The sequence below is a fragment of the Simochromis diagramma genome, unplaced genomic scaffold, assembly GCF_900408965.1.
Source record: "Simochromis diagramma unplaced genomic scaffold, fSimDia1.1 OVJJ01000705.1, whole genome shotgun sequence".
NCBI classification, from domain to species: domain Eukaryota; kingdom Metazoa; phylum Chordata; class Actinopteri; order Cichliformes; family Cichlidae; genus Simochromis; species Simochromis diagramma.
The window spans coordinates 5,784,299-5,809,927 of NW_024387448.1; the positions used below are offsets into that span (position 1 = coordinate 5,784,299).

The following is a 25,629-nucleotide window of genomic DNA, read 5'->3' on the forward strand; positions in this document are numbered from 1 at the left end:
ATTGGTGGGGGTCCAGGGTGGGGGGGAGACAGGATCTGAAATGTGCTAGGACCAGCTGCTCTAAGCACTTAGTGGTGATGGGGGTGAGTGCTACTGGGCAGTAGTCATTGAGGCAAGATGGGTTGGAGTTTTTGGGTATCGGGACGATGGAGGTGGATTTGAAGCAGGCCGGTACCACAGCGTGGGCCAAGGACAGATTGAATATGTCTGTGAGCACTCCTGCAAGCTCCCTAGAACACGCTCTGAGAACACGCTCTGAGAACACGCCCGGGGATGCCATCGGGACCTGCAGCCTTGTGGACATTGATCCTGCTCAGCACCGCTCCTACATCGGTGGGGGAGAGAGTCAGAGGTTGGTGGTCTGGCGTCACGTCTGCTTTGGTTGTGGTTGTGGGGTTCCCTCGCTCAAAACGAGCATAAAAGTTGTTGAGCTCGTTGAGGAAGGAGACATCAGAGGATGCGGGGGAGGGTTTGGTGGTCCTGTAGTCTGTAATGGTCTGGAGTCCTTGCCACATGCGTCGGGGGTTGGAGTTGGAGAAGTGTTCTTCTACCTTCTTTTTGTAATGGTGTTTGGCTTTTTTGATGCCCTTCTTTAGATTAGCCCTGGCTGTGCTGTAGGCGTGTGCATCTCCTGACCTAAAGGCGATGTTGCGGGCCTTCAGGAGGAGACGAACATCCCAGTTCATCCAAGGCTTCTGGTTGGGGTACATGGTGATCCGTTTCTGGGTGGTGACACTGTCTGTGGTTTCGGAGATGTAATCCAGTACAGATGAGGCGTACTGGTCCAGGTCTGTGTGGGTGAACATATTCCAGTCTGTGTTTTTAAATCTGTCCTGGAGAACTGCGTCTGTCCCCTCTGGCCACACTTTAATTGTCCTCACAGCAGGTTTCACACGTTGGATGAGTGGTGAGTACCTAGGTGTGAGGAACAGGGAGAGATGGTCCGATTGTCCAATGTGGGGGAGGGGTGTGGCTTTGTAGGCTCCAGCCAGGTTGGAATACACATGGTCTAAAGTCTTGTCTCCTCTGGTGTGGCAGGAGACATGTTGGTGGAATCTGGGGAGGACTGTCTTTAAGTTGGTGTGGTTGAAGTCGCCAGCAACAATAAAAGCAGCCTCGGGGTGTTTATTCTGGTGTTTGTTAATGGCTGCAGAAAGTTCTTTCATGGCCAACCTAGCATTAGCGTCGGGGGGATATACACGGCAGTGAGTATGATCGAAGTGAGTTCTCTGGGGAGATAATAAGGTCTGCATTTGACCATTAAAAACTCCGCATTAGGTGAGCAGTGACTCTCAGTAGTAGTGGAGTTCATGCACCAAGCATTGTTAATATAAATGCACAAACCTCCACCTCTGGTCTTGCCGGAGTCATCTGCTAGCCTGTCGGCTCGGTGTGTGTGGCGTCCTGCTAACTCGATAGCATTGTCCGGGCAGCTGTTGTTCAATCATGTTTCGGTGAAAAACATGACATTTGAGTCCATAATCCGTCTGTTGTTAGTGATGGAGAGCCGTATCTCATCCATTTTATCTCATCCATCTCATCTCATCCATAAAACTTCCAATGGTTCCTGAAAGCAGCGACGCTGTGCGCGCCATTGATATTGTCGTCATTACGGTAATCCAAATACGGGTAGACAGGCCGTACCACTCCCGACATACCACTAGAGAGAGCCAACACACCACAAATGAAGTTTGAAATTTGTTTCAGTGGGACCAAAAGATGGAGCCAACACACCACAAATGAAGTCTGTTTCTATGGGGCCAAAGGATGAATCTTTCTCATGGGCCTAGAAATGGGCCAAAATTTGCACTAAAATCTAAATATTTAAAAAACTATAAAAGTCATAAACACCAAAAGTCATAGCATACTAGTCCAGACCCAGCCGCACAAAATGATATAATATATGTAACCCTTGTCTCAAAACTGTGCGGCACATAAGCGCGGGAAAATTTGCACAAAAATATTAATATTTAAAAAACTGTAAAGTCATAAACACCAAAAGCCATAACACACCATTCCAGATCCAGCCGCACAAAATTATATAACATATGTGAACCTTGTCTCAAAACTGTGGGGCGAGTTACGCTGCAAATTTTCAGGCGGAAACTGAGGAATAATAATAAGAATAATAAATCCGACGAATAGTAATAAGTGTGCCTCTTGGCATAGGCACACTTAATAATATGAAGAATAATAAATCTGACGAATACATAGGTACACTTAATCAGTCTGTGGTCCTATTGCTTGACTGCGAAACACAGGGAGAAGCCGGAAGTAGAGTCATCACCTACAAAATAAAGCGTTTTCTCTAGAGCTCATTCAATTTGTTGCTCTCTCTCCCCCCCTTATTTTTTTCTGGTATAGTGGTAACAATAAATCAAATCCCCAAGTTATGCAACAAATGTAGTATTTGGAATTTTTAAAAACATTTTGAATGCTGTTAGACCTGCTGAATCGCAAACGATTTTATGGTGAAAATAACACCAGGAAGTTCCATTTATGCCGTTTAACTTTTCCAAGGTCTTCCGTTTCACGTACCACTCGCTAGCCACACGCTCCATTCATCCGTGCGCCTGTGTTCACCGGTGTTATACTACGCAGCTGGTATTGTGTGGGAGAAGAGGGCCACGAGCATGTCAGGCTCAACTTCCCCGCCTCCCACAGTGGAGGCTGTGGGCACTGAGGGATGTTTTCCCCCAGGATACAAACCGTTCAAACCCGAGGAGCACGGACTGGAGCGCGGGTTCCGCCTTACAAGCTTTTCGGAACTGAAGGGATGAGGCTGCAAAGTCCCGCAGGAGGCTCTGCTCAAACTCCTGGCGGGACTGGAGCCGGACCGGGCCGACGGGACAGGGAAGGCCGGAGACCAAGCTTCGGAGTTCGGCCAACAGCTACCTGGCCCACGACTAGGTAAAGGACAAATTCGAAGTTAGTAGAGCTAGCCATTATACTCTAAAACCCAAGTTAACGTCAGTTAGCTAATGCAACTGTTGCTAACCTAGCTAGCTTGTGTTTACTAATGGCAGCTTATTTGACAGAAAGCAATGGGCGGAAAACACTTTAAGATTCATACACACACACACACACACACACTATATGGATACCTAAAGCTACCCATATAGTGCTTAGCTTTAGCTTGAATAGTGCTTTAGCTTGGCTAAATAATTAATAATTAATACATGTAATAGTTAACTAACCAGGCAAGTATAGGACACATGTTTTGCGAGTTATCAAATTACCACACGGTAAGTATGAGTCAGCAGAAATGTCTCGGATGCTCTGAGTGCGAAGTTCGTGCAGATAGTCCAATGTTCCTGTTGTAACTGACTTGCACACTTTCTAACTCCGTGTAACAGCAATATACGAAGTTACACTGAGTAACCCCCAAAGATTAAAACAAATTCATGTAAAGTTCAGACAGTGTCAGGCAATTCCGTGTAACAGTCCCGTAATAACTAGACTACTAAATTTGTTTAACTGCAGTTAAATACGGACTACCAAAAATAAAAAGTAGTAGTAACACAAAATAAGTCATCATTTGTTGGCTTATCTTGTCCTCATCCTTGTGGTGTGTTTACAGGCATAGGGATGGACTCCGCTGTCATTCCTCTGAGACATGGAGGACTGTCACTTGTCCAGACCACAGATTTCTTTTACCCTCTGGTGGAAGATCCATACATGATGGTGAGTTTACTAGCATGCATTTCCCGCCACTAAGCATTACTACACAGTACATGGGCAAGGAGGGAAAGGTATGCAAACAACGTAACAGGATACCTTGCTGATAATTAGGCATCTTTGTTTAAAGTGACATCTTTTTTTTTCTTTTTTATAGTATTATAGCAGTATAATAGCAGATTTTAGCCCATAAAACCAAAACCTCAAATGCACATATTAAATTATTACTTATTTTGTCCAAAACAGTACTGCAGACTATAATATCAAGATTTTAAAAAAAAAAAAACACATCACAGGCAATTAGACTGTGATACTGTGATAAAGTTATGTTCATTAGTTATGCCATTGGCAGTTTTTGGTGAGGATTTCTGTCTTTGAGTGCCACCTATCTATGGGAGCTTTGTAAAGCTAACAGTCACATGACTGTTACTCTCTCTCCGTTTGTCTTACAGGGCAGGATAGCATGCGCTAATGTCCTCAGCGACCTCTATGCCATGGGCATCACAGAGTGTGACAACATGCTGATGCTGCTGAGTGTCAGCCAGAAGATGAATGAAAAGGTAGGATTTTGTGTGCTGTGTTGAGTCAGTCTCTGATGTGATTATGAAGTGGGGGTTGTCAACAGATTTGTGTCCTTGTAATTTTCATAAACAAATGAACATTGATTAAAGCTAGCATAAGCGCTTCGTTGATAGTTTATGGTCATGTGTTTATGCATGTGTGAAACAGGACCGTGAGCGGGTGATGCCGCTGATGATTCGAGGCTTTCGTGACGCAGCAGAAGAGGGAGGAACTTCAGTGACAGGTGGACAGACTGTGATAAATCCCTGGATCATTGTGGGAGGAGTAGCATCGGTCGTCTGCCAGCCTAATGAGTTCATTATGTGAGTACCTGAAACAGCTTTACTTTACTATAGTTAGATCACCCCAGTCTGTCAGTGGTGCAGTTCTCCTTAATTGAATTCCAGTTTTAAAAGCACCAGTTTTGATATCAGTGATGCAGATTGGTTGGTATCACATCACTGTTAATGTTTATTTGAATTGGTCAATTAGAATTTCACCTCATATTTATTACATTTTTACAGACCTCTTTCTGTCCTTTTGGACCTGATCTTCCCTTTCCCAACTGTTAATGCAATCCTACCTCTGTAACAAGGAAATCAGGGTCATAATTAACACTGTTAACAAACCTCCAGAACCCCTGAAACTACATTGAATTGTAATAATACTTTAACATTTTGTGTTCAACTGTGGCCACAGATTTACATTTTCTTCTTGGCAGGGATGATGCATGTGCACGACAAATGGAGGTGCACATGCGTTCTTAATGTAATTATCAAATAATACCAATAATGACTGGGAATACAACAAATATGTTATTTTTAAACTTATTCGTGACAAACAAACTTATCAATATCAGGCTTTTCTTGAGAGTCTTATATCTACATTTAGTTCAACTCCTGACATAGCTAAGCCAGGTCTCTACTTAGTTCTAGATAGAGTGGCCTTCAACTCAGTGGTACTTCATTGTAAAACAAGGACTACTGCAGTCCAAGTAGGTGGAGTTGGAGTCTGCCTCACAGCAGGACAAGACCTGCATAACTGAACTAGCCAGGATGCCTGGGGAGGAAGGGCCACATCCCGCTAAGCTTTCATAACAAGAGTGAGGGTGTTCACTCAAATACTGGTTGTGTTTGAGCAGCTGTGAAACATGGGGGACCACACAAGTCAACTCTGTGTTGTGGGACGCTCTGCATTCTTATCTCTTACAGCTACAATATTCTGGGTGTGACTAACTTTTATTGCTCATCAGCAATAAAATTCTATTGAACAATAAAAGTTCTGCCAGTGCCTCGTTAGCAGAAATGCCTGTGAAGACAAAGAAACAAAGACCTTTTATGAATAACGTATTATGAAAGGTTGTGACTCACAAAATGCAAAGATTTGCATGTTTTATGTTTACGTTTTGTTTTATTTTCCAGGCCTGATGGGGCTGTACCAGGTGACGTTTTGGTGCTGACCAAACCTCTGGGCACTCGGGTGGCTGTAAATGCTTATCTGTGGATCGATCAGGTTAGCCATTCAACTGTGTTCACAGAAATATTAAGTGTAATGTTAATACAGGAAACCAATTGAGAGTTTCCTTAGCTGTGTGTTTGGGATCATTGTCTTGCTGAAACATCATCCTCGTTTCATCCTCATCATCCTGGTAGATGGCAGCAGACTTTTATCATGAATGTCTCAGTACATTTTTCCTTTCATCCTTCCTTCAGTGTTATATGTAGTGTGCTAGCTTTGTTGGCTAGCTGAAAACAGCCCCACACCATGCTATTAATTGGCATTTGGTTGACAATATCTGGTGAGAATTGCATGCCGACACATTTGGAAAAATGTTTACAAGAAAGACAATATGTATTGGTTACTTCCTGGTCACATGAGCTAAAATTGCTCCAGTTCTTTGATGAAACGCCCAAGACTGCTGACAGGGTTTGTGTCCGTGTAACAAAAAAATGTTTTGTTTGCTAACAGTTCGCCTTCCTGCAAAGGTTCACAGCTGCCATGTGTGGGTTATTGTGCATGTAGAAATGTATAAAAGCACTGCTTTGAAGGTTAATTTTCTTGTTGTTGTTTTTGTTTTACCAGCCTGAAAAGTGGAACAAGATCAAGCTGGTTGTCACCAAAGAGGAAGTTATAGAGTCCTATCAGGAAGCTATGTTTTCTATGGCAACCCTTAACCGCACAGGTACACTACTTTGATTAAGATCTGCAGTCATTAGTGGTCATGCAAATGTATTATTAGTTAACTATTTAACTAAATAATGTTTAAATTACAGTTAGCAGACTTTATATCAGCTGTTATTGATTAATTTATTTTCCCTTTTCTTTCTTGTGGTTCTACTCTGGCTCATTCACATTTTACCTCCAGCGGCGGGTCTAATGCACAAGTACCAGGCCCACGCTGCCACAGATGTGACTGGTTTCGGCTTGTTGGGTCACGCCAACAACCTGGCAAGACAGCAGCAAAACGAGGTGGCCTTTGTTATCCATAACCTTCCAATCATAGCCAAGATGGCTGCCATCAGTAAAGCCTGCGGAAACCTGTTTAACCTGCTTCAGGGCACTTCAGCTGAGACATCCGGTACGACCAGTGACATTAAACATGTGGTTAAATTTGAATAAATGCAGTATTTAAAGCTAGAAACTCACATCCCTTCTCCCCCCCTCTTCTCCAGGTGGGCTGCTGGTGTGTCTGCCCAGAGAGCAGGCAGCCAAGTTCTGCTCAGAGATGAAAAACCTCAGCTCCGGAGCAGGGGGTCAGGGGGCGGTGGGCGGAGCGTGGATTATTGGTATTGTGGAGAAAGGCGACCGCCATGCTCGCATCATTGACAAACCCCGCATTATTGAGGTTCCACCCCGAGGAAGCCAGGCAGCAAATCAGGAAAACAGCTCCACCAGCCCTGACCCAAGCCCCAATGTGTCATAGACACTGTCACCCTCTGACACTGTTCTGGTGTGTGTGTGCAAGAGAGAATAAGTGTGTCTATGTGTGTATTAATTGTTGTTCATCCCATCTACCTTTTCTGTCAAAAAGTTGACAGTGCACAGACCAAAACCCAGTGTCATGTGATCCCCTGAGAGAGGAAATGGACCACAGGCTGCATACATGTCCAGCTTTAGAAGGAGCTGCTAAAACATGGTGTACTTCTCATGTTTCATGTTGTAACTTCAGGGCACAATGTACTGCCTCTCTCAGCATTATTTTTCCCTGTTGCCTTTCATATAGAAAACTTGTTTTATATGATTTATCAAAATCATAAACCGCTTCTGGAAAATGAGTTTCAGTTCTATAAAAAAGAAAAATATTGAATCATACTTGCCCAAAGTAGCAAATAATGAGAACTGTGTGTGTGTGTGTGTGTGTGTGTGTGTGTGTGTGTGTGTGTGTGTGTGTGTTATGGTTGGATTAGGGTGATTTATTTTAGGATGTATGGCTAACATTAAATGTGTTAATTTGGTGACGGTTTACTGTGGAAAAGAAATGATGTATCACTCCTAGAACCTGTCTCTGCCCACGCCATCCAGAGGAAGGTTTGAGCAGCTTCCTTTGGGACCTGTTGGGCCGTGTTCAGATTGTCCACCTGGGTCAGCAGTCGCCTGACCGCCCAAGCACAAAGTCCGCCCTTCCTTGTTAATGAAGCTCTGCCTTTCAAACCCCAACCAGCAGGGCCGGGCAGAGTGGATGTTTGTCTCTGGATCAGGGATTGGACTTTCAGTGCTGGAGGTCTAGTGCTGTCTGTTTGTAGATTTCTTGCTTTTCACAATCAAATAAACCCATCATCAATTTAGACCAAAGTGCTGTTTGGGTCTTATGCAACTGTAGTGTGAAGGCACGTTTTTATTTTTACACCAAGAAACCTTCACTGAAAAGTGCTAAGAATAACATTAAAGGGGTTTGGAGCAGTCTGAAGCCTGATCTTTTGCCTCACAGGGATTAGTACATACAATGAGTTCATTATTTGAAACTTTGGTCATGTTTAATACAAGCATACACCAGTCGTGTCAGGACTGTACTGCCGTGTTGTTAGTATCAGTCATCCTGCTTGCTAGTATACTTGTAATATTAAGCTGCTCAGACAGCTCCTCCATCACTGGTGTTGACTTGGACATTCAGACAACGTCCAAATTCACAAATGTTAATCTCACATCGTATTCATTTCTAGATTAATAGCTACTCCAGCATTTTGACATTGAGACCGTTGACCCATTTTACTTTGTGGGACTGACACACATCCATCACTACGCATGTGCCTCATTTAGCATGATCTTGTTCTGGAAGACAAAAAAAAAAAAACATCCACTGAGACCTACCTGGAGTAAATAGAGTAGTATTGATCTCATAGCTGGACTGGCCATCGGGCATACCGGGCGTTGCCCGGTGGGCCGCTGGCGATTTTTTGTTTTTATGGGCCGATGGATTTTTTTTATTTTTTAGGAAGGGTATATATATAATGAAAGGTGTTGGACTGGCCAATTGGTCATGATCGACTCTGGGCTGGACCAATTACAGCCGAGGAGGCCGGATGCACCCGCCCCCTTGTTTAGCAATCACGTGATTTTCGCGCATTGCATGCCGGGAACTCGTGGCAAAACAATCCAAGTACCGCATCAAATGCAAGCATTTGCAGCACCGCAAAACGTTCATTCTCCGGTTCCAATACCTTCTTGTTTTTTCTTTGCCGCACAAAAAAGGAATGTACAAAACAAAAGGAGAACAATGCCGGTCCGTACAAAGACAGACTTGACGAAAAGACAAAGAAAAGATACAGGAAAAAATCAAAGGAGTGAAAGGGTCAGACCCTTACGAGCACACAGAGTGGACAAAAGACGTTAGCGTGCTGCCCAACTTTCACCACGCTCAGATTTATAATTATACGGTTCTTGGAGTGAGTGCATACACTCATGAAGTTTAGTAACTTCAGGTCACTGCAACAAGCCCAGGTACAGTTTACCGACGGATGGGTACAGGACCTTGAAATACACCGTGTAGAACGACAGACCATCGTACGAACAAAGGTAAGTTTACCAGCCTCACAAATCGTCGTCATAAATACACATTCGTTAACCGTTTATTAATATAACCTTTGAGCTCAACGGTAATTAATTAGTAGTGGAAATAATTTCTGGTTCATTACAGAAATGCAGCAGTGACAATAATATTGTATGTTGTAATCGCACTGGACAATTAGTGATACAAAACAACTGTTTTATCCTCTGAATAAAAGTATGTTTTTGTCAATGTACCATGGTAATAACAGAAGCGAAACACAATATTGTGTCAGGACAATTCACTATTTATGCACAATAAATAAAGATTTTTTTGTCCCAGTCCAGCCCTGATTGATCTACTGGGTGGATGAATATATACAAATGGATGAATATATGCAAATGCACTGCTAACAGTTTTTCAGTTAAATTCTGGATTTTGTCATCTTCAAATGGCTGCATGCGCAGAAAGTTATAGCGGCATACGGCCTGATTTACACTGGGTTACCAAAGTGATCTGTGTAAAGATAGCTGATCCATGCATGTTTGCATGTAAACCTGATGCTGTCTGAGGGATTTCCATGGAAATCAGTGAGTCCCTCCCTGGACAACACAAGAATAAGTTCACAGGAGTAGGTTGAATTTTGGTTATTTTTAAATCACCTTATTTGTGCCACCATTTCCTGCATAAACATCAGTGCAGGATAAAACCAGATGAAATGTTCTGGACAGAAGAGACGCATTACAAGTTTTCTGTAATTTCAACCAAATCAATTTAAAGCAAAATGTAACAATATTGAGTCAAAATCATATTGTTTTCCCCATTTTTTCCATAACCAACTTTGAGCATCAGCATCATGGTATATATCAGTTTCAATAGGAAAACTACAAGTTAATGTTTAATGTAAAGGAACTGAGCTCTTGCTGCTACTCTCCTAGCTTCTGACTTTCCACATTTGCATATGGACCAACATTAATGTGCATGATTTAAAAAAAATATTTTCTTTTGATTATAGCAGTCTTGTCATAATTATTTGAGTTTATTCTTATGCTATACAAAGTCTGATTATCAGCCAAGAGTAGAAAAGGACTGTATGGTCCCAGACATCCAGGGACCTGAAAGATAATTTAGTTTAATAGTTGGTTTGTGGATCTACAAATATGATCTTTTTTGCTGTGTGCATTTACTTTTCTGTTTTAAACAATACTATGCTTAAAGAAAGAATGTAACAAGGGTCACTGAAACTCAACAGTTTCTTAGGTACCTGCAGTGGTTTAATCCAACTCTGCTCTAGGCAGTTAAATCTATAAGACTGTACCCTATGTCGGTCTGCACACGATTAACAACTACTGTCAGATGGAGTAAATGGAGTGAAGCAACATTTTCCACCGAAATATAAACAAAGTATCAGATAGGGGAGAGTATTGCCTTTGTCGTGCTATACTCACGCCAGCCAGCAGAGAGCAGCGTGGGATTAAAACGAGAAAAACAACACTGAAGAAGAAATGCGGATGTGTAGAGGGAGTAATTATTCTAGTCATTTTTGTTGTGTTGTTACGGATGAACTTCGTCCTTCAAAGTGCTAAACGGTAACGCTTTTAAAATGAACAAGTTCGTGTGTTACTGGGTTGCTGTGTCATATAAAAGCTTTGCGTTTTATCTCACCGGCTGAACGCTGGGTCACCGGCTGTGTTATCAAAACACCAGTCAGAGGTGCAGTTGGACCTGCTTGTTACTGACAAGCAGAATGATGTTTTTTGTGTCTCTTAGCCACCATGCCTTATCTGGGCGGGGAGGAGACGGTGAGGGAGCTGAGGAGAGCTCTGTCCAACCCCAACGTCCAGTCAGACCCGCTGCGGTACAGGAACACCATCCTCAAAGTGATCAGGTACTCATCTCATCCCTCTGCTCAGCCACCAGGCGCTGCGGTTTGCCTGCAAGGTCGCATTCATCTGTCAAACGGGGCCGGGCACACATTTGCTTTTGGGAACCTGCTTACCACCCCAACCCATCCCCCATGCAATTTAAGTTAATTGTCACTGAAAAAGCAGGTGTTAGCTAGCAGCTAACTGGAAATACGAAAGAATGACATCATTTTTGTGGGAAATTACAATACAGCTTTGTTGGTTCTGTAGATGACTGCTATTGTTGTAGATTTACGTAGATATGTGTGCACAAGGAAATCAGCTTCATTGTAAATGTGCTGGATTCCATGTTTATGAGAAATACGAGTTTGGCAGTCTTTTATTAGACATTGACTTCTATTCAGTATTCTATTCAGAAGTTATTTATTAAAATCAGAGGTAATGCTGTGTGCTTAGCTGATGGAGAGCAGGTTGCTATGGTTATGGTTAAGGATGATGGTTTAAATCGACATTATGAGGCTACACATGCAGAGAACTATAAGAACTTGACTGATGCAGAACAAGAACAGACATCTGCAGAAGCAGCAAGGACTTTTTACCAAGCTGTACACAACCAGGAGCTTTGTCGATATTCTCACAAAATTGCAAAAAACACTTAGTCATTTCATGATGAGGATTTTAAGAGTGTTTGTTGTCCACAAGGCAGCCCAGTTACTCATCTTTGAAACTTCCCACACATAAGGAGAAATGCTCAGAAGAAACTATGTGAACAAACATTCTCAGTAATGATGTTTAACAAATTGAGATACAGTCCCTGCACACTTGTCTCAGTACATTCTTCCAACTGCTGACAACGAGTCATAAGCATCTAACTGTGAATAAGAAGAAAATGAGATAATCGCAGTGAAAATGGTTGCAAATTGTTGTCAGCGTTGTTAACATTTTGCTTATTTATTGTGGAAGCTCAGATTGATGAAATTCATTTTACACCCAATTGAACAGTCTCACATGTGGCTCGATTCACTATGATTCATTTTTGTGTGTTTTGTAAAGTCTCGCTCTTTGCTGTGTCTTTGACGGAAAGAGAGCTGAAGTGTTGAAACAACAGAAAAAAACAGCAAGCTACTTAATTCAACATCCCTTGTGTTAACAGATGCGTTAAAACTGTAATCACTTTGTGAAACACTGGTGTAGACTACATATCATAAACAATCTGGAAAGTTAGGCAACATTAAACAAACACATAAAACTATACTAAAAGTATGGATTCTAGTTATTCAAATACAATTTAAGGATCATGAAAAATACACGAGAAACATCAAAATGGAAGGCTGTGAGGAGATGGACCCAGGAAAACAGGGCTCTTTTTTACATTGGCTTCATTATTAAGACCCCAAAGTTCCATTTGCCTTTTATATAAATAATATTGGAAAGGAAAGTGAACATATAAGCATTATACAGCCCCTAGGTACCAATTGTACCCCTCAGTAGTAACACTCTGTTGTTTTGACTAATACTCCCCTTTGTTTCAATGGCTTAAGACCAACTAGGACTAGTGACATAGCACTAACATCACTGCTGACTGGGGGTTTATCATCCTGTTTTCACTACGAAGCAGTAGATCATTTCAAGGAAAGACGTAAGCTGAAGGTTTAAAGTGGACTTATTCTGTTCCAATAATGAATGTTGATCTTAAACACTGGGCAACATTAAAAAGAAAATTAGGTCACTATATGAAGATATACAGTACTGTGCAAAGGCTTGAGCCACCCCTCATTTCTTTATATTTTGCTTTCAGGCACCCAGACTTTCTTGTATGTTTTTTAAACAATATTTCACAAGGCTTTCTGACGTGTTTCTTTAGACCTCAACTTCCTCTTTACTCATTTCCAGTCCAGTCCGTGTACCTCACTGTTTTCAGAGGGATGTTTGTTGTTTGTTTTATATTATATATATTTCTTATCACTAACTTATGAAGGAAGCATTAAAGCATAAAAAGATGCCTAACTGAAGGGATGAATCATTGTGTCTGCACATAACAGACAACTTAGTAGCAAAGGCCTAGTTTGTGCTTTGTATTCTTTAGGCTCTTTTTTTACTAGCAGCCTGTTGCAAAAATACATAATTTGTTCCAATTTGTTTGTTAAATTTACAGAAATGCCAACAGTAATAGAGTTTGAATGACATGAAATAGTATTTTTGCTCTAATGAGGTTAAAACTATTAGCCTAAAACTATCTCAAAGTGGCGTGCAGGCTGTCCCTAAAGAAACCGAGGACAAAAGCAGAAGTGGCAGAAATACTGTCTACCGCAGTTGAATGGTATCTGAAAACATGGTGGAGGCTCTGTCGTGGTTTGGGGTTGCATTTCAGCCAGTGTGTTGGGGAGCATGCCAGAACTGATGGAATTATGAAGACAGAAAAGTACTGTCAGATTTAATCTACCGTGCAATACCATCTGGAAAGCATCTGATTGGCAGTGGATTTGTTTGTCAGCACGGCAATGATTCCAAACAGAGTACCAATGCAGTAAAAACAAACCTATAGAGAAAAACACACAATGAAGCACTTGCTTCCCTAGAGCCCAGACGTGAATATTATTGAAGCAGTGGGGGATCATCTTGGTAGAGAGCAGAACAAAAGACAACCAGCTTCCAAAGGAGAGCTTTGGATCTCTTTCAAGAAGCCTGCAGAAATATTCTTCTCTGCACTCACATGTTTTTGAAATATCTGGGCACTGACAAAGTTTTGTTAGTAAGAAGAATATGTTAATGAAATGTTTGTTAAATGTGATGTTAAAAGGTTTTCCTGTGTCCTATCATTTCCTCTTGTTCCATGTGTCCCTTTCTTTGTTCTCTTTCCCCATTTTTCATTTTCCTTTAATCTTTCTTTCTCTATTTCAACTCTGACTGTCCCCTCCTTATTCATTCCCGCTTTTGTCTTTCTTCTTGTTTATCTGTCCCCCTTCTACTCCCCCTTCCATTTCAGGACCATGTCACAAGGGGTAGATGTGTCTGGCCTGTTCAGTGAGATGGTGAAAGCCTGTGCCACAGTAGATGTAGTCCAGAAGAAATTGGTTTATGTCTTCCTGTGTTCCTACGCCACTTTAAACCCGGAGTTGTCCCTGCTGGTCATCAACACTCTGAGGAAGGACTGCCAGGATCCAAACCCAATGGTCCGCAGTCTAGCCCTCAGGAACATGACCAACCTCAGGTGAGCTGCTGTACACAGGGACCTCAGTGTAAGCTGCCACATCCACTCATGACTGGTTTTGAATGTGTCTGTGTGCCAGGTTACCCAGCCTGGTGGAGTATGTGGAGCAGCCTCTAACAGCAGGACTGAGAGACAGAGCAGCCTGCGTACGACGTGTGGCTGTACTCGGCTGGGCCAAATTGCACAACCTCCAACCTAGCTCTGAGATAGGTGGGGATTTTTTTATCCCGTTAACACAGTTCTCTTCTTCTCTTGCAAGAAAGAAGAAAGTTAATCCCATCACTATTGATGTATCAGCAGGTGTGTTTCACTTGCTGATACATCAGCGTCATGTACAGAAACCTCTTGTTTGTGATTCTTTCCAGATGCAGCAGTGGTGAATGAACTTTACAGCCTCCTGAGGGACCCGGACCCCGTGGTGATGGTGAATTGCCTCCGAGCTTTGGAGGAGATCCTGAAGGAGGAGGGTGGTGTCGCTATTAACAAACCCATTACCCACCACCTGCTCAACAGGTTGGTCCACAGTTAAAACATCAGATGAAATGTGGATACATGAAATCTGTCAAAATAAGGATGCTCTGGCATGCAGTTTATTTTACTGTTAGTGCTGAACTGCATTAGGTCTTTGATTAATTTCAATGTGATGTTTTTAGGGGAGTGCCCTACTGTTTTACCTTTAGGCAAAGTAGGTAGCTGAAGTGGTGGATGGTGACACATCTAGAAAACTGTGAAATTTCACCAGAAGAAAAAGAATCCCATCACAGGAAGAAGTTAAAAAAAAAAAAAAGAGGGGGGGGGGGGGGGGGTAAAGAAGGAGAGGGTTGAAGAAAGCCATTAATTTGTTTCTAATGTTTTTACATTCTCCTCTTCATCTGCTACTCAGTTAATGGAAAAAAGGCATTCTGTCTTCTTACTGAAATTGAATTCATTTTTTGTCTAATGAGAGCCTTAATCTGCAGGACTGTCTGTGTGTGTGGCTATCATCCAGCCTTCTACAGATAACTAATCATATCAGCAGAGCCAAATAGCTTCCTGTTAGACTTCTGTCTAAACCAGCATTATAGACAGGAAGAGCAATGTGCACATAAATATATTTCCCTGCATGTTTAACTATTGTAGCATAGCATAACACTGGCAACGTCCAGGTGACTTTCCTCAGCCGTATGTGCTACCAGGCTATTTTGTTTTATTCATTTTTGTCATTGACAGCAAATTTCCACTACTGGCACTGGTGAGATGTAAGAACTTGCCCAGGAACTGACCCTAAATAATCACGCTTATAAAATAACATTTTATTCCATCACCTAACATCAAGATTATATTTTGTCCTAACATAGAAACTGTATTTGAAACTGATTTCTCAGTGGCAAAATGAGTTTGTAAACTATAATGAATGCACATCACATTATCAGTTTCAAACTGATCCTGTGCTTTGGCTGAAAGGTAATACTTATGTTTGAGCTGAGCAGCTGTGGCTCACATATTACAGTCTGTCTTTCCTTCCTGTTTTTGTTTTTGTTTTGTTTTTTTCCCTTTCCTTTATGGTGTTACAGTGGGGCAAAAAAGTATTTAGTCAGCCACCGATTGTGCAAGTTCCCCCACTTAAAATGATGACAGAGGTCAGTAATTTGCACCAGAGGTACACTTCAACTGTGAGAGACAGAATGTGAAAAAAAAATCCATGAATTCACATGATAGGATTTGTAAAGAATTTATTTGTAAATTAGGGTGGAAAATAAGTATTTCGTCACCTCAAACAAGGAAAATCTCTGGCTCTCACAGACCTGTAACGTCTTCTGTAAGAAGCTTTTCTGTCCCCCACTCGTTACCTGTATGAATGGCACCTGTTTGAACTCATCATCTGTATAAAAGACACCTGTCCACAGCCTCAAACAGTCAGACTCCAAACTCCGCCATGGCCAAGACCAAAGAGCTTTTGAAGGACACCAGGAAAAGTATTGTAGACCTGCACCAGACTGGGAAGAGTGAATCTACAATAGGCAAGCAGCTTGGTGTGAAAAAATCAACTGTGGGAGCAATCATCAGAAAATGGAAGACATACAAGACCACTGATAATCTCCCTTGATCTGGGGCTCCACGCAAGATCTCATCCCGTGGGGTCAAAATGATCATGAGAACGGTGAGCAAAGATCCCAGAACCACACGGGGGGACCTGGTGAATGACCTGCAGAGAGCTGGGACCAAAGTAACAAAGGTCACCATCAGTAACACACTACAATGGCAGGGAATCAAATCCCGCAGTGCTAGACGTGTTCCGCTGCTGAAGCCAGTGCATGTCCAGGCCCGTCTGAAGTTTGCCAGAGAACACATGGATGATACAGCAGAGGATTGGGAGAATGTCATGTGGTCAGATTGAAACCAAAGTAGAACTTTTTGGTATAAACTCAACTCGTCGTGTTTGGAGGCAGAAGAATACTGAGTTGCATCCCAAGAACACCATACCTACTGTGAAGCATGGGTGTGGAAACATCATGCTATGGGGCTGTTTTTCTGCCAAGGGGACAGGACGACTGATCCGTGTTAAGGACAGAATGAATGGGGCCATGTATCGTGAGATTTTGAGCCAAAACCTCCTTCCATCAGTGAGAACTTTGAAGATGAAACGAGGCTGGGTCTTCCAACATGACAATGATCCAAAACACACCGCCAGGGCAACAAAGGAGTGGCTCCGTAAGAAGCATTTGAAAGTCCTGGAGTGGCCTAGCCAGTCTCCAGACCTCAACCCCATAGAAAATCTGTGGCGGGAGTTGACAGTCCGTGTTGCTCGGCGACAGCCCCAAAACATCACTGCTCTCGAGAAGATCTGCATGGAGGAATGGGCCAAAATACCAGCTACTGTGTGTGCAAACCTGGTAAAGACCTATAGTAAACGTTTGACCTCTGTTATTGCCAACAAAGGTTATGTTACAAAGTATTGAGTTGTATTTTTGTTATTGACCAAATACTTATTTTCCACCCTGATTTACAAATTCTTTACAAATCCTACCATGTGGATTCATGGATTTTTTTTTTTTTTTCACATTCTGTCTCTCACAGTTGAAGTGTACCTCTGGTGCAAATTACTGACCTCTGTCATCATTTTAAGTGGGGGAACTTGCACAATCGGTGGCTGACTAAATACTTTTTTGCCCCACTATATGTGGATAAAGGCAGTATGTGTAGTTTGTAGTTCATGTAAGTTTCGCTACTTGTTTTGTTACGCTTAGTGCAGACCTTCCCAAAGTGTGGGGGGCGCAGAGCCATTGCAGGGGGGGCGCGATGTGAAAAGGGAAAAAAAAACAAACAAACAAGGCTTGGACACTGCTAGCACGGGGCTCCCACACAAACGCAAAGCAGGAGATGAAGCATAGATGAATATGTTTCCAAACCAACTTCATTTTAAGCCAAAGACTAGAAAATATGGTGAAGCATATTTTCTGTTAAGGGTTCAATATTGAGGAGGAAAGTAAAAACAACCATGGTCCAGAAGAGCTTGGTCAAACAATCGATTTTAATGACCACGCACAGCGTGGGGAGATGTACACTGCAAAACATTAGCTGTAGATCTCCGCCCAAAAACACACTTCAGATTGCTTTTGATTCATGCATCATCAGATACAATACATGCATACGTCAAATCAAAACCACAATGACTTTTAACACAGTTTGAAAAGAACATTGTCTTCGTCTCCACGGCAGGTGCTTCCTGTCAATCTTCTGACTCTCGCTTCTCCAAAACCTCGGGCCATGCTCTGGAACAAACTACCAATTCTGCACGCACAAAAATGCAGTTGCAAGAAAATATATCTGAACTCTCACCTAGAACATAAGCCTACCTACTGTGTGTGTGTGTGTGTGTGTGTGTGTGTGTGTGTGTGTGTGTGTGTGTGTGTGTGTGTGTGTGTGTGTGTGTGTGTGTGTGTGTGGCTCGACCTCACACGAACTTTGTCTTATGAGAAGAGAGGCCAATTCTCATGTGCATAATAACCTAACTGAAACTATATCTGGAATATGTTGAATAAATGTTTTAATCAAGAACCTCTACTAAAAGCTTAATCAAAAGATATAAATGAATAAAAGACAATAATGAATAACCTGGTTATTCAAATAGCATCATCCAAACAGCTCCTCAAAGTAACTTTCACAAGCACGCTCTGCAAAAGCCTGCGCTTCCTGTCTACTTTGGCACAGAGTGTACTCAGAGTTAGGCCCTTCTTTTATCAGAATCGGCACATACACATTTAAGATTTATAACAAGCATTCAAAAGCATTTAAGATTATTGATTTAACTCAACAGTTTAACATGGTTATAACTGCACCTGTAATAAAGGCTAATTGGGTACCAATATGTTTAAACATCTGAATACACTATCAATACTGTAAACTGTATGATTAATGCAATGGTAATGATGATGATTATGAACCATAGCAGTAAAATAATTTCCCTGATCTCCACACTTCCCTTTGGCTTCACCTGCACAAGTGCCAAGGTAGGTCTACCCTGCAGAATTGGTCTTTCCTTCGTCTGGAGCAGCGCTGGGCTCTTCAAATCACGGACAAACCGTATCCCACATTCTTGATTTTTAGTTCACAAACACTTGTTATAATGACTAAACTACTCCTGACATTTTGGAGATGTTTGCTCTTTATACAGTAATGTTACAGTGGGATACAAATAATATCAGGTTCATCCTGCCACGATTTGTTCCCCCGGTTCAAATCACGGACAAACAGTATCCCACAGCTGTTTATGTTTTTAAACCCATTTTGCACAGAGAGGCATTTTTTGAAAAATGTATTGATAGCAATGCTGAACATTATTACACAGGAAAAAAACAACTACATGTAAAATAATTACACCGTGACGCCTCTGCCTTTCTAAATGGAGGGACAGTAACTGCGTGTGTATATGTAAGCGTGTAAAACCTGAAGATAGAGACAAAATACTGTTAATCTGACTATCTGCCATTCTGCAATTCATCTCATGTAAACAATAACGTGTTGCACAGCTTGACGTGAAAAAAGGCACATACCTTTGACGTTGCGTGACGAACTCTGTATTCCTCGTCCACACGTAAATGCAAAAAAGGAGTTTTAAAAAATCTCAGTTTTCGCTGATTTGAAACGCCATTTACGTGTGGACGAAACAGCTGCGTTTTCAAAAATACCCGTGTAGGTGCGGATGTAGCGTAAAAGAGTTAGTCGTTTATTTTATTACTACTAGTAATTATTGCATATTACTTGTATTTGCTTAATTGTTTACTAAACCGCAATGGAGCAAAATATGGTGTGTGTGGTTGGAGGATGTGTTTGTGCGTGTGCGCACACGCGGGGGGGGGGGGGGACATTTTCATGTAAAACAAAGGGGGGCCCAGCAAAAAAAGTTTGGGAACCACTGGCTTAGTGGATGTGTACAGTGCTATGTTCAAAATAAATAAAGACACTGTTAGGAAAAAAAAAAAGTCTGTCTTTCCTCCTAGGCTTAAGGAGTGTGACATTTGGGGTCAGTGTGAGGTGCTGAGAGTTCTTCAGCGCTACAGGCCCCAGTCAGAGGACGAGCTCTTTGACATCCTGTCCCTGCTGGACTCGTTCCTTGTAAGCCCCCACCCCCCTGTCATGGCTGCCACCCTTAGCCTCTTCCTGAGTGTCTCCTCCAACCTGCCCGCCATCAGTCTGGCGGCCCTGGAACGAGTCAGTGGACCCCTGCTTGCAGCCTGTGGGAGTGGGTCCAGAGAGATGAGGTTTGCTGCCGTCTGCCACATACAGGTCAGTGCAACTAATTTAAACATGTGAGTGGACTGTGCAGCCAGAACTTGCTTCAATAACAGCTTCATTTTCTCCGCCAGCCTCATTAGGTTGTCATTCTGAGCTTTTCAGAATTACAACCAGCCCTCACAGAGGCTGGAGGTGTGCTTTTGGCAGTGTTGGGAAGAAAATGTATTTTGTAACGTATTCCGTTACATTACTGAGAGTAACGTATTCTGAATACTTTGGATTACTTAATATATTATCATGCTTTTACAACTACATGAATGTGCTATTGCTGTGTGATTTATTACTTTTACTGAAGGTTATTCACCATACCAATGCCAACTAGATTTTTAAATCTTAATATAAAATGAGTAACAGTAGGATGGACATTAGGTAAGGCTGCACTTTTTGTAGCGATGTTGTATAAAGTTGAATATAAAACAGATCCGAACCGTAAAGGCATAAAACTGTAAAGAGACCTCTGGCTAATACGTTGAGTTCTGTGTCGGGCTCGTAGCCGAAAACTAGCTTTGCTTTGTCGTCTGGGTCAACTTTGTATATATATATTATATATTTACATGCTTCCATCTCCCGTTTCTGGTCAGTGACATCTCTTACTTTTCAACTCTCCTTTTTCTCCCTCCCTGGCACTCACAGACACATAACAGGTATGACAGTCAATTCTCCCTGCAACACGGACTACACTGCCCATGAGGCTACATTCTTTAGGGCTATGCCTGTAACACTCTGCCTCTTGCCTTCTTACTAAATCATTTTTGTGAATATTTTTTTTAAATATTTCTTCACGCCATTATGCGGGCCGCAAATAGAGGTGACATGGGCTGCGAGATTGAGACACAGACATGAGAGCCTCTTAATGCGTGTTTTGTTTGTGTTTCCACCGGCTTGGACACCAAAAATATAGAGTTCATAGCCTTATGAAACAGGAAAATACCGCCGTGCAATCCATTATTTTCAACAAAGTAACTGTATTCTGAATACCACCTTTTAAAATGGTAACTGTAAAGGAATACAGTTACTCATATTTTGTATTTTAAATACGCAATGGCGGTACATGTATTCGTTACTCCCCAACACTGGCTTTTGGTCATGCTGGAAAACAAACAGTGCCCTGCTGGTTAAAGTGTTTCCCTCAACATTGTCACTAGAAACCCTGCTAGCTCCATAGTGGGAACCACACATTCAAATCAGTTCACCTTATCACAAAGAGACTTGTCATCAGACCAGAGACCAGAATGACCCTATTCAGATTGGTACAAATATGTTGTAAATTGGCACTGCATAAATATAACAGAATTCAATTCAATAATGTAAGATATTATTCCTTATTCCAGAGGGCAGTCACAAGCTGCTTGGAAAATTATTAAAAATTATTAGGTAAATTGCAAGTAGTGGCTACTTTGAGGAAATTAAAACCTCCTAGGACCTGGTGTCCACATATGTGGACATCACATTTTGGGTTGTCTAGACCAAAATACTAAATTTTCGGTATTAAGTTAAAGTGTAAGAAATTGTACAAATTAATATGACATCTGACTGGATAACTCTGTCTTTGTGGAAAAGCTTAATCACTTACTGAATCATTGGCATGTGGACGTGTGTCTTTTTTAATTCCCAGAGGGAGCAGCAACAGTTCAGATTCACCGCATCTGATTCATTTTTTTCATTACTTTTACGTTCAGATGGATTTATGTGTACATGTCATGCTGAGAAAAAAAGATATGTCTGTCTGCTTGCAGTTGTTGCTGCGTTCTGTGCCTGGCCTGCTGGGGCCGCACTACAAGCGTTTCTTCTGTGGCTATGCTGAGCCTGCCTACATCAAAGAAAGGAAGATGCAGGTGATGCCAGTTTTGCTTATCCTTTGAATTTTTCATCTTCAGTTTTTGTGTTTATATGATGATATGCTTTTTGAAACAAGAAAACTTTAGCTGTAATAATCAAAAGTCCTAATACTTATTTTGTAAAACTAACCAGTAAACATAGAACATACTTTTGTGTTGGTGGACCAACTTCTTGCTTTTTACAAAGGAAAAGGAAACTTTATGTCTTAGAAAAACATGAGATTAAATAAATGCAGACTCCAGACATTACAGATGCTGCAGAACACTGAAAGTTAACCCTGAGGTTGCCTCAGTAAGTCCTGCTTGAATAGATTCTCTCAGTTTCACTTAGTGGTCAACTCATCTTGCAGCATGATGGCAGACGTTCACTCCACTCCACTATTTCCATTATCCATTCATTCATCCATTTGTTGTGCACAGAGTCAGATTGCAGCTGGCTAAACAGGGTAGTTAGAATTACCTTTACACAGGATCATTTTCCATCCTGGGTGGCTGTAGGTCAGGAGGTAAAGTGGGGCATCTATTAATCAGAAGATGGGAGGTTTGATCCCTGGCAGCTCCAGCTCTTACCCAAACGTCCCTGGGTGAGATCCTAACCCCAAGTTTCTCTTTGATGCATCCATCGGTAAAATGCACTTTTGATAGCAAACAGTGTTTGTGTGAATGAGGCAAGTTACATAAATGGCTATATAAGAGCCACTTACCATCTCTTCCTGGGAGATCCTGACAAGTGAGATGCTGAGTCTCTATATGTTCTGCATCTTATCCCAGTTGTGTGCCTGAAAAAACTCCAATTGAAGGCACCCAGCATGCTCAAACAGCCTCAACGGACTCTTTTCAGAGCACCCCCATCTACAAGCTCCCTCTAGTTTTCTGCTTATCTCGGTTCCTCAGGTAGCTACAAACCTAATGAGGAACAACTGTATTTGAGTTGCTATTCAAACTCAACATTTTTATCACTAATTAGTGCTCATATTCATAGGTGAGATTCTCAATGTAGACGTGGTTGAGAGGTTTACCTTCTGGGTCATTTGCCTCCTCAGTAGCGTTATACAATGCTCACCTTGTTGACAGTACAATGCCAATCTGTCCATCTCCATTTTACCCGAACTGTGAGCTAACTCCACACCCCGACAAAGTAATTAATCCTTTTGTAACAGATAGCTGGAGGGGTGGAGTTTGATCCCAACTGGTTCACAGCTGCCAAGTTTAACAAACACCTGAAACCCCCTTAGCATGAATTCTTTGTACAGATGTGGAAACATCTTTCAGGTGCTTTGATAAGTTTGTATTTCCTCCTTTTGGTCAGGATGCTCCATGACACTGCTTTCATATATATACTTTGGCATAGACAGTAAATAAAAGATGGCCATAGCCACTTTGATGTTAGCCTTTGGTTTTTGGGACTGCATTTTGAAGCTTCATAGTGACCCCATTAATGGAGGTAAAACCTAACAGACAGTCCATGCCGTACTCCTAACTTTGGACATGTTAATATCCAAAAGGATTAGCTTAATCTTGAAGCAAGCCCCAAAAGTTGGATTTTTAGCTTTTTGCATTACTACTTTTTTTCACAAGTCCACAGTTAGTACCCAGTGTTAGCAGCTGGAGGCGATCCTTTGACAGTACTATAGCTTCAGCTGCTGTGTGTTGCAGGTGCTGGTAGAGCTGGTGAATGACGAGAACGTAGCAATGATACTGGATGAGCTGAAAGGATACTGCACTGATGTCAACACTGACACTGCCCAGGCTGCAATCTCAGCAATAGGTAAACATGTTCACACATGCTGCTGTGTGCCAGTATTATGTAATTAAAACACTCAGGCTCTGTTGTGTCTACTATTGTAGTTTTTTTTTTTTTCTTCAGGTAGAGACTGCTGTATTAATGAGGGTGTAGTGATTAGGAGCACTAGATTGTAAATAATATGGATTTAGTAACACATCCTGATATTCAAATGTTTTGTCTTACTCTGTTCATACTGTATTAAATGAAGGCTGGTTTATATTTATAAGCCTTCATGTTTTTGCTGTGTTCCCGAACCTGTGTGTGTGAAGTATATGTTGAAATTGAAACAACTGAATAGAAAACATTTTATCTCGCTATAAGCACCAAAGTTTGGGACCAAGACCATTCCAGCTCTGTGGTTCCACTACCCAGACTCATTGTGTTATGAACTACGAATTAAAGGATTTTTTTCTCTAAATGTAACTGCTTTTCATTTCAAATTTAAATTGCTGATGTTAATGTTAATCTTACACACCAGTAGACACACTCTTTCCAAATGGAGTTTCTACATTCATTTGTTTTCAGCCTTCCTGAAATGCAAAATGTTAACCCATTTGTCTGACAATAAGTAAATAATGATAAGCAAAAAAACAAGACATCCCTTTTATTAAGGATAAGAATACACAGCGTGCTGCATTTTCTGCGTAGAACATGCTCAGGTTCTAAAATCTCATTATCCATGTGTTTGATCAGTCACTCTAACGCCCTGTGTTTGCCTTTATTGTATGCAGGTCGTATTGGACGCAGCTACAGCGACAGATGTCTACAAATCCTCACTGGGCTGCTTGGACTCAAACAGGATCATATCACTTCTGGTAAAAACATCAGTTCCACAACCTCCCACATACAGTACAGTATACACACAAACAGCTTCATGCTGTCAGAGCTGTTTTTTTACTCTTTCACCACACTTTTTGTCTCTCTACTCTCCTGCTACCCTTCTCAGCGGTGGTGCAGACAATGCGTGACCTGGTCTGGGTGTGTCCCCAGTGTAGCGACACTGTGTGCCTTGCACTGGATGGCTGCGAAGAAACACTGCAGGATATCCAGGTTGGATCCTGCCATACCTATATACTGAGTGCAAGAAAAAACAATATCATGCCATAAATGAGTATGTGCTGTAGATGTCCTGTTTTGAAAATACAAATTGGCAAAAGTATTATCAGAAATAGACTTAACAGAAACTTTTTTTATTCTACAGGGCATTATCATGGTATTTTATTTTATATGCTGAAATTTAAATTTACTTTCATAATTCTGCAAGGTTATTTCAGTCTGTTGTAACGATATATTTCAGTTATGGTCAAGTTGGTGAACATAATCCCAAGCATCCATTAATAATTTATTTCATTTTCTCTATCCTCTTATATAGGGTATAGAGCACTGTGCAAAGTTCATGAGCCACTCTTAGTCCTTTCATATTTTGGTAGAAAACAGCGAACTAGATTCAGCGCTTTATTGAAACGTGCAAACAAACACAGAAATATAGTAAATAAGGTAAAAACGGGGTTTGTACAATTCTAAGGAGCCTGAAAGTCAATATTTGCTGTAATCAGCTTTATTCTTCAACATGAGTCTTCAGGAATAGTTCTCCAGGCTTCTTTAGGAACATTTAAAGCTCTTCTTTGATGTTGGCTGTTCTCTACTTCAGTAATGTTAAGGTCTGGGCTCTGGGGAGACCCAGACATGTTTTTCTATTCAGGTATGTTTTTTGCTGGACTGGCATTGTGTTTGGGATCACTGTCGTGCCGAAAAATGAATCTGTTGCCAATCAGATGCTATTACACGATGGCTCTAAATCTGACGGTAATGTTCTGTCTTCATAAGTCCATCGGTTCTGACAAGATTTCCAACATCATTGGCTCAAATGTAGTCACAAACCTCCATTGTGCTTTACAGCTGTAGACTCTCACTGTTGTATCTCTCTCCTA

The 25,629-nt window shown here is 41.6% G+C and overlaps 2 protein-coding genes and 1 long non-coding RNA gene across 3 annotated transcripts in view; 2 read left to right on the top strand and 1 right to left on the bottom strand.

Moving 5' to 3' along the window:
- Nucleotides 1-2,510: 2,510 nt before the first annotated feature.
- sephs3 (selenophosphate synthetase 3) lies at nt 2,511-8,026 on the top strand. The gene is made up of 8 exons (XM_040013768.1): nt 2,511-2,910; nt 3,581-3,684; nt 4,131-4,238; nt 4,408-4,562; nt 5,661-5,751; nt 6,322-6,421; nt 6,605-6,817; nt 6,912-8,026. The coding sequence occupies exons 1-8, from the start codon at nt 2,634-2,636 to the stop codon at nt 7,160-7,162; spliced, it is 1,299 nt and encodes a 432-aa protein (XP_039869702.1). The 5' UTR covers nt 2,511-2,633; the 3' UTR covers nt 7,163-8,026.
- Nucleotides 7,943-10,995, bottom strand: LOC120722684. Its single transcript, XR_005693565.1, has 2 exons — nt 10,889-10,995; nt 7,943-8,508 (listed from the first exon to the last, which is right to left on the bottom strand). It is a non-coding gene; the product is annotated as an uncharacterized LOC120722684 (long non-coding RNA).
- Nucleotides 10,677-25,629, top strand: part of ap4b1 (adaptor related protein complex 4 subunit beta 1) — a 29,695-nt gene continuing 14,742 nt past the window's right edge. Inside the window, exons 1-10 of the mRNA XM_040013763.1 lie at nt 10,677-10,812; nt 10,994-11,111; nt 14,075-14,299; nt 14,379-14,509; nt 14,665-14,812; nt 19,780-20,065; nt 21,811-21,909; nt 23,569-23,680; nt 24,430-24,513; nt 24,645-24,748. Of these exons, the coding sequence (XP_039869697.1) occupies nt 10,999-11,111; nt 14,075-14,299; nt 14,379-14,509; nt 14,665-14,812; nt 19,780-20,065; nt 21,811-21,909; nt 23,569-23,680; nt 24,430-24,513; nt 24,645-24,748 (1,302 nt within the window). The 5' untranslated portion in view covers nt 10,677-10,812; nt 10,994-10,998. The remainder of the gene's footprint in view (nt 10,813-10,993; nt 11,112-14,074; nt 14,300-14,378; nt 14,510-14,664; nt 14,813-19,779; nt 20,066-21,810; nt 21,910-23,568; nt 23,681-24,429; nt 24,514-24,644; nt 24,749-25,629) is intronic.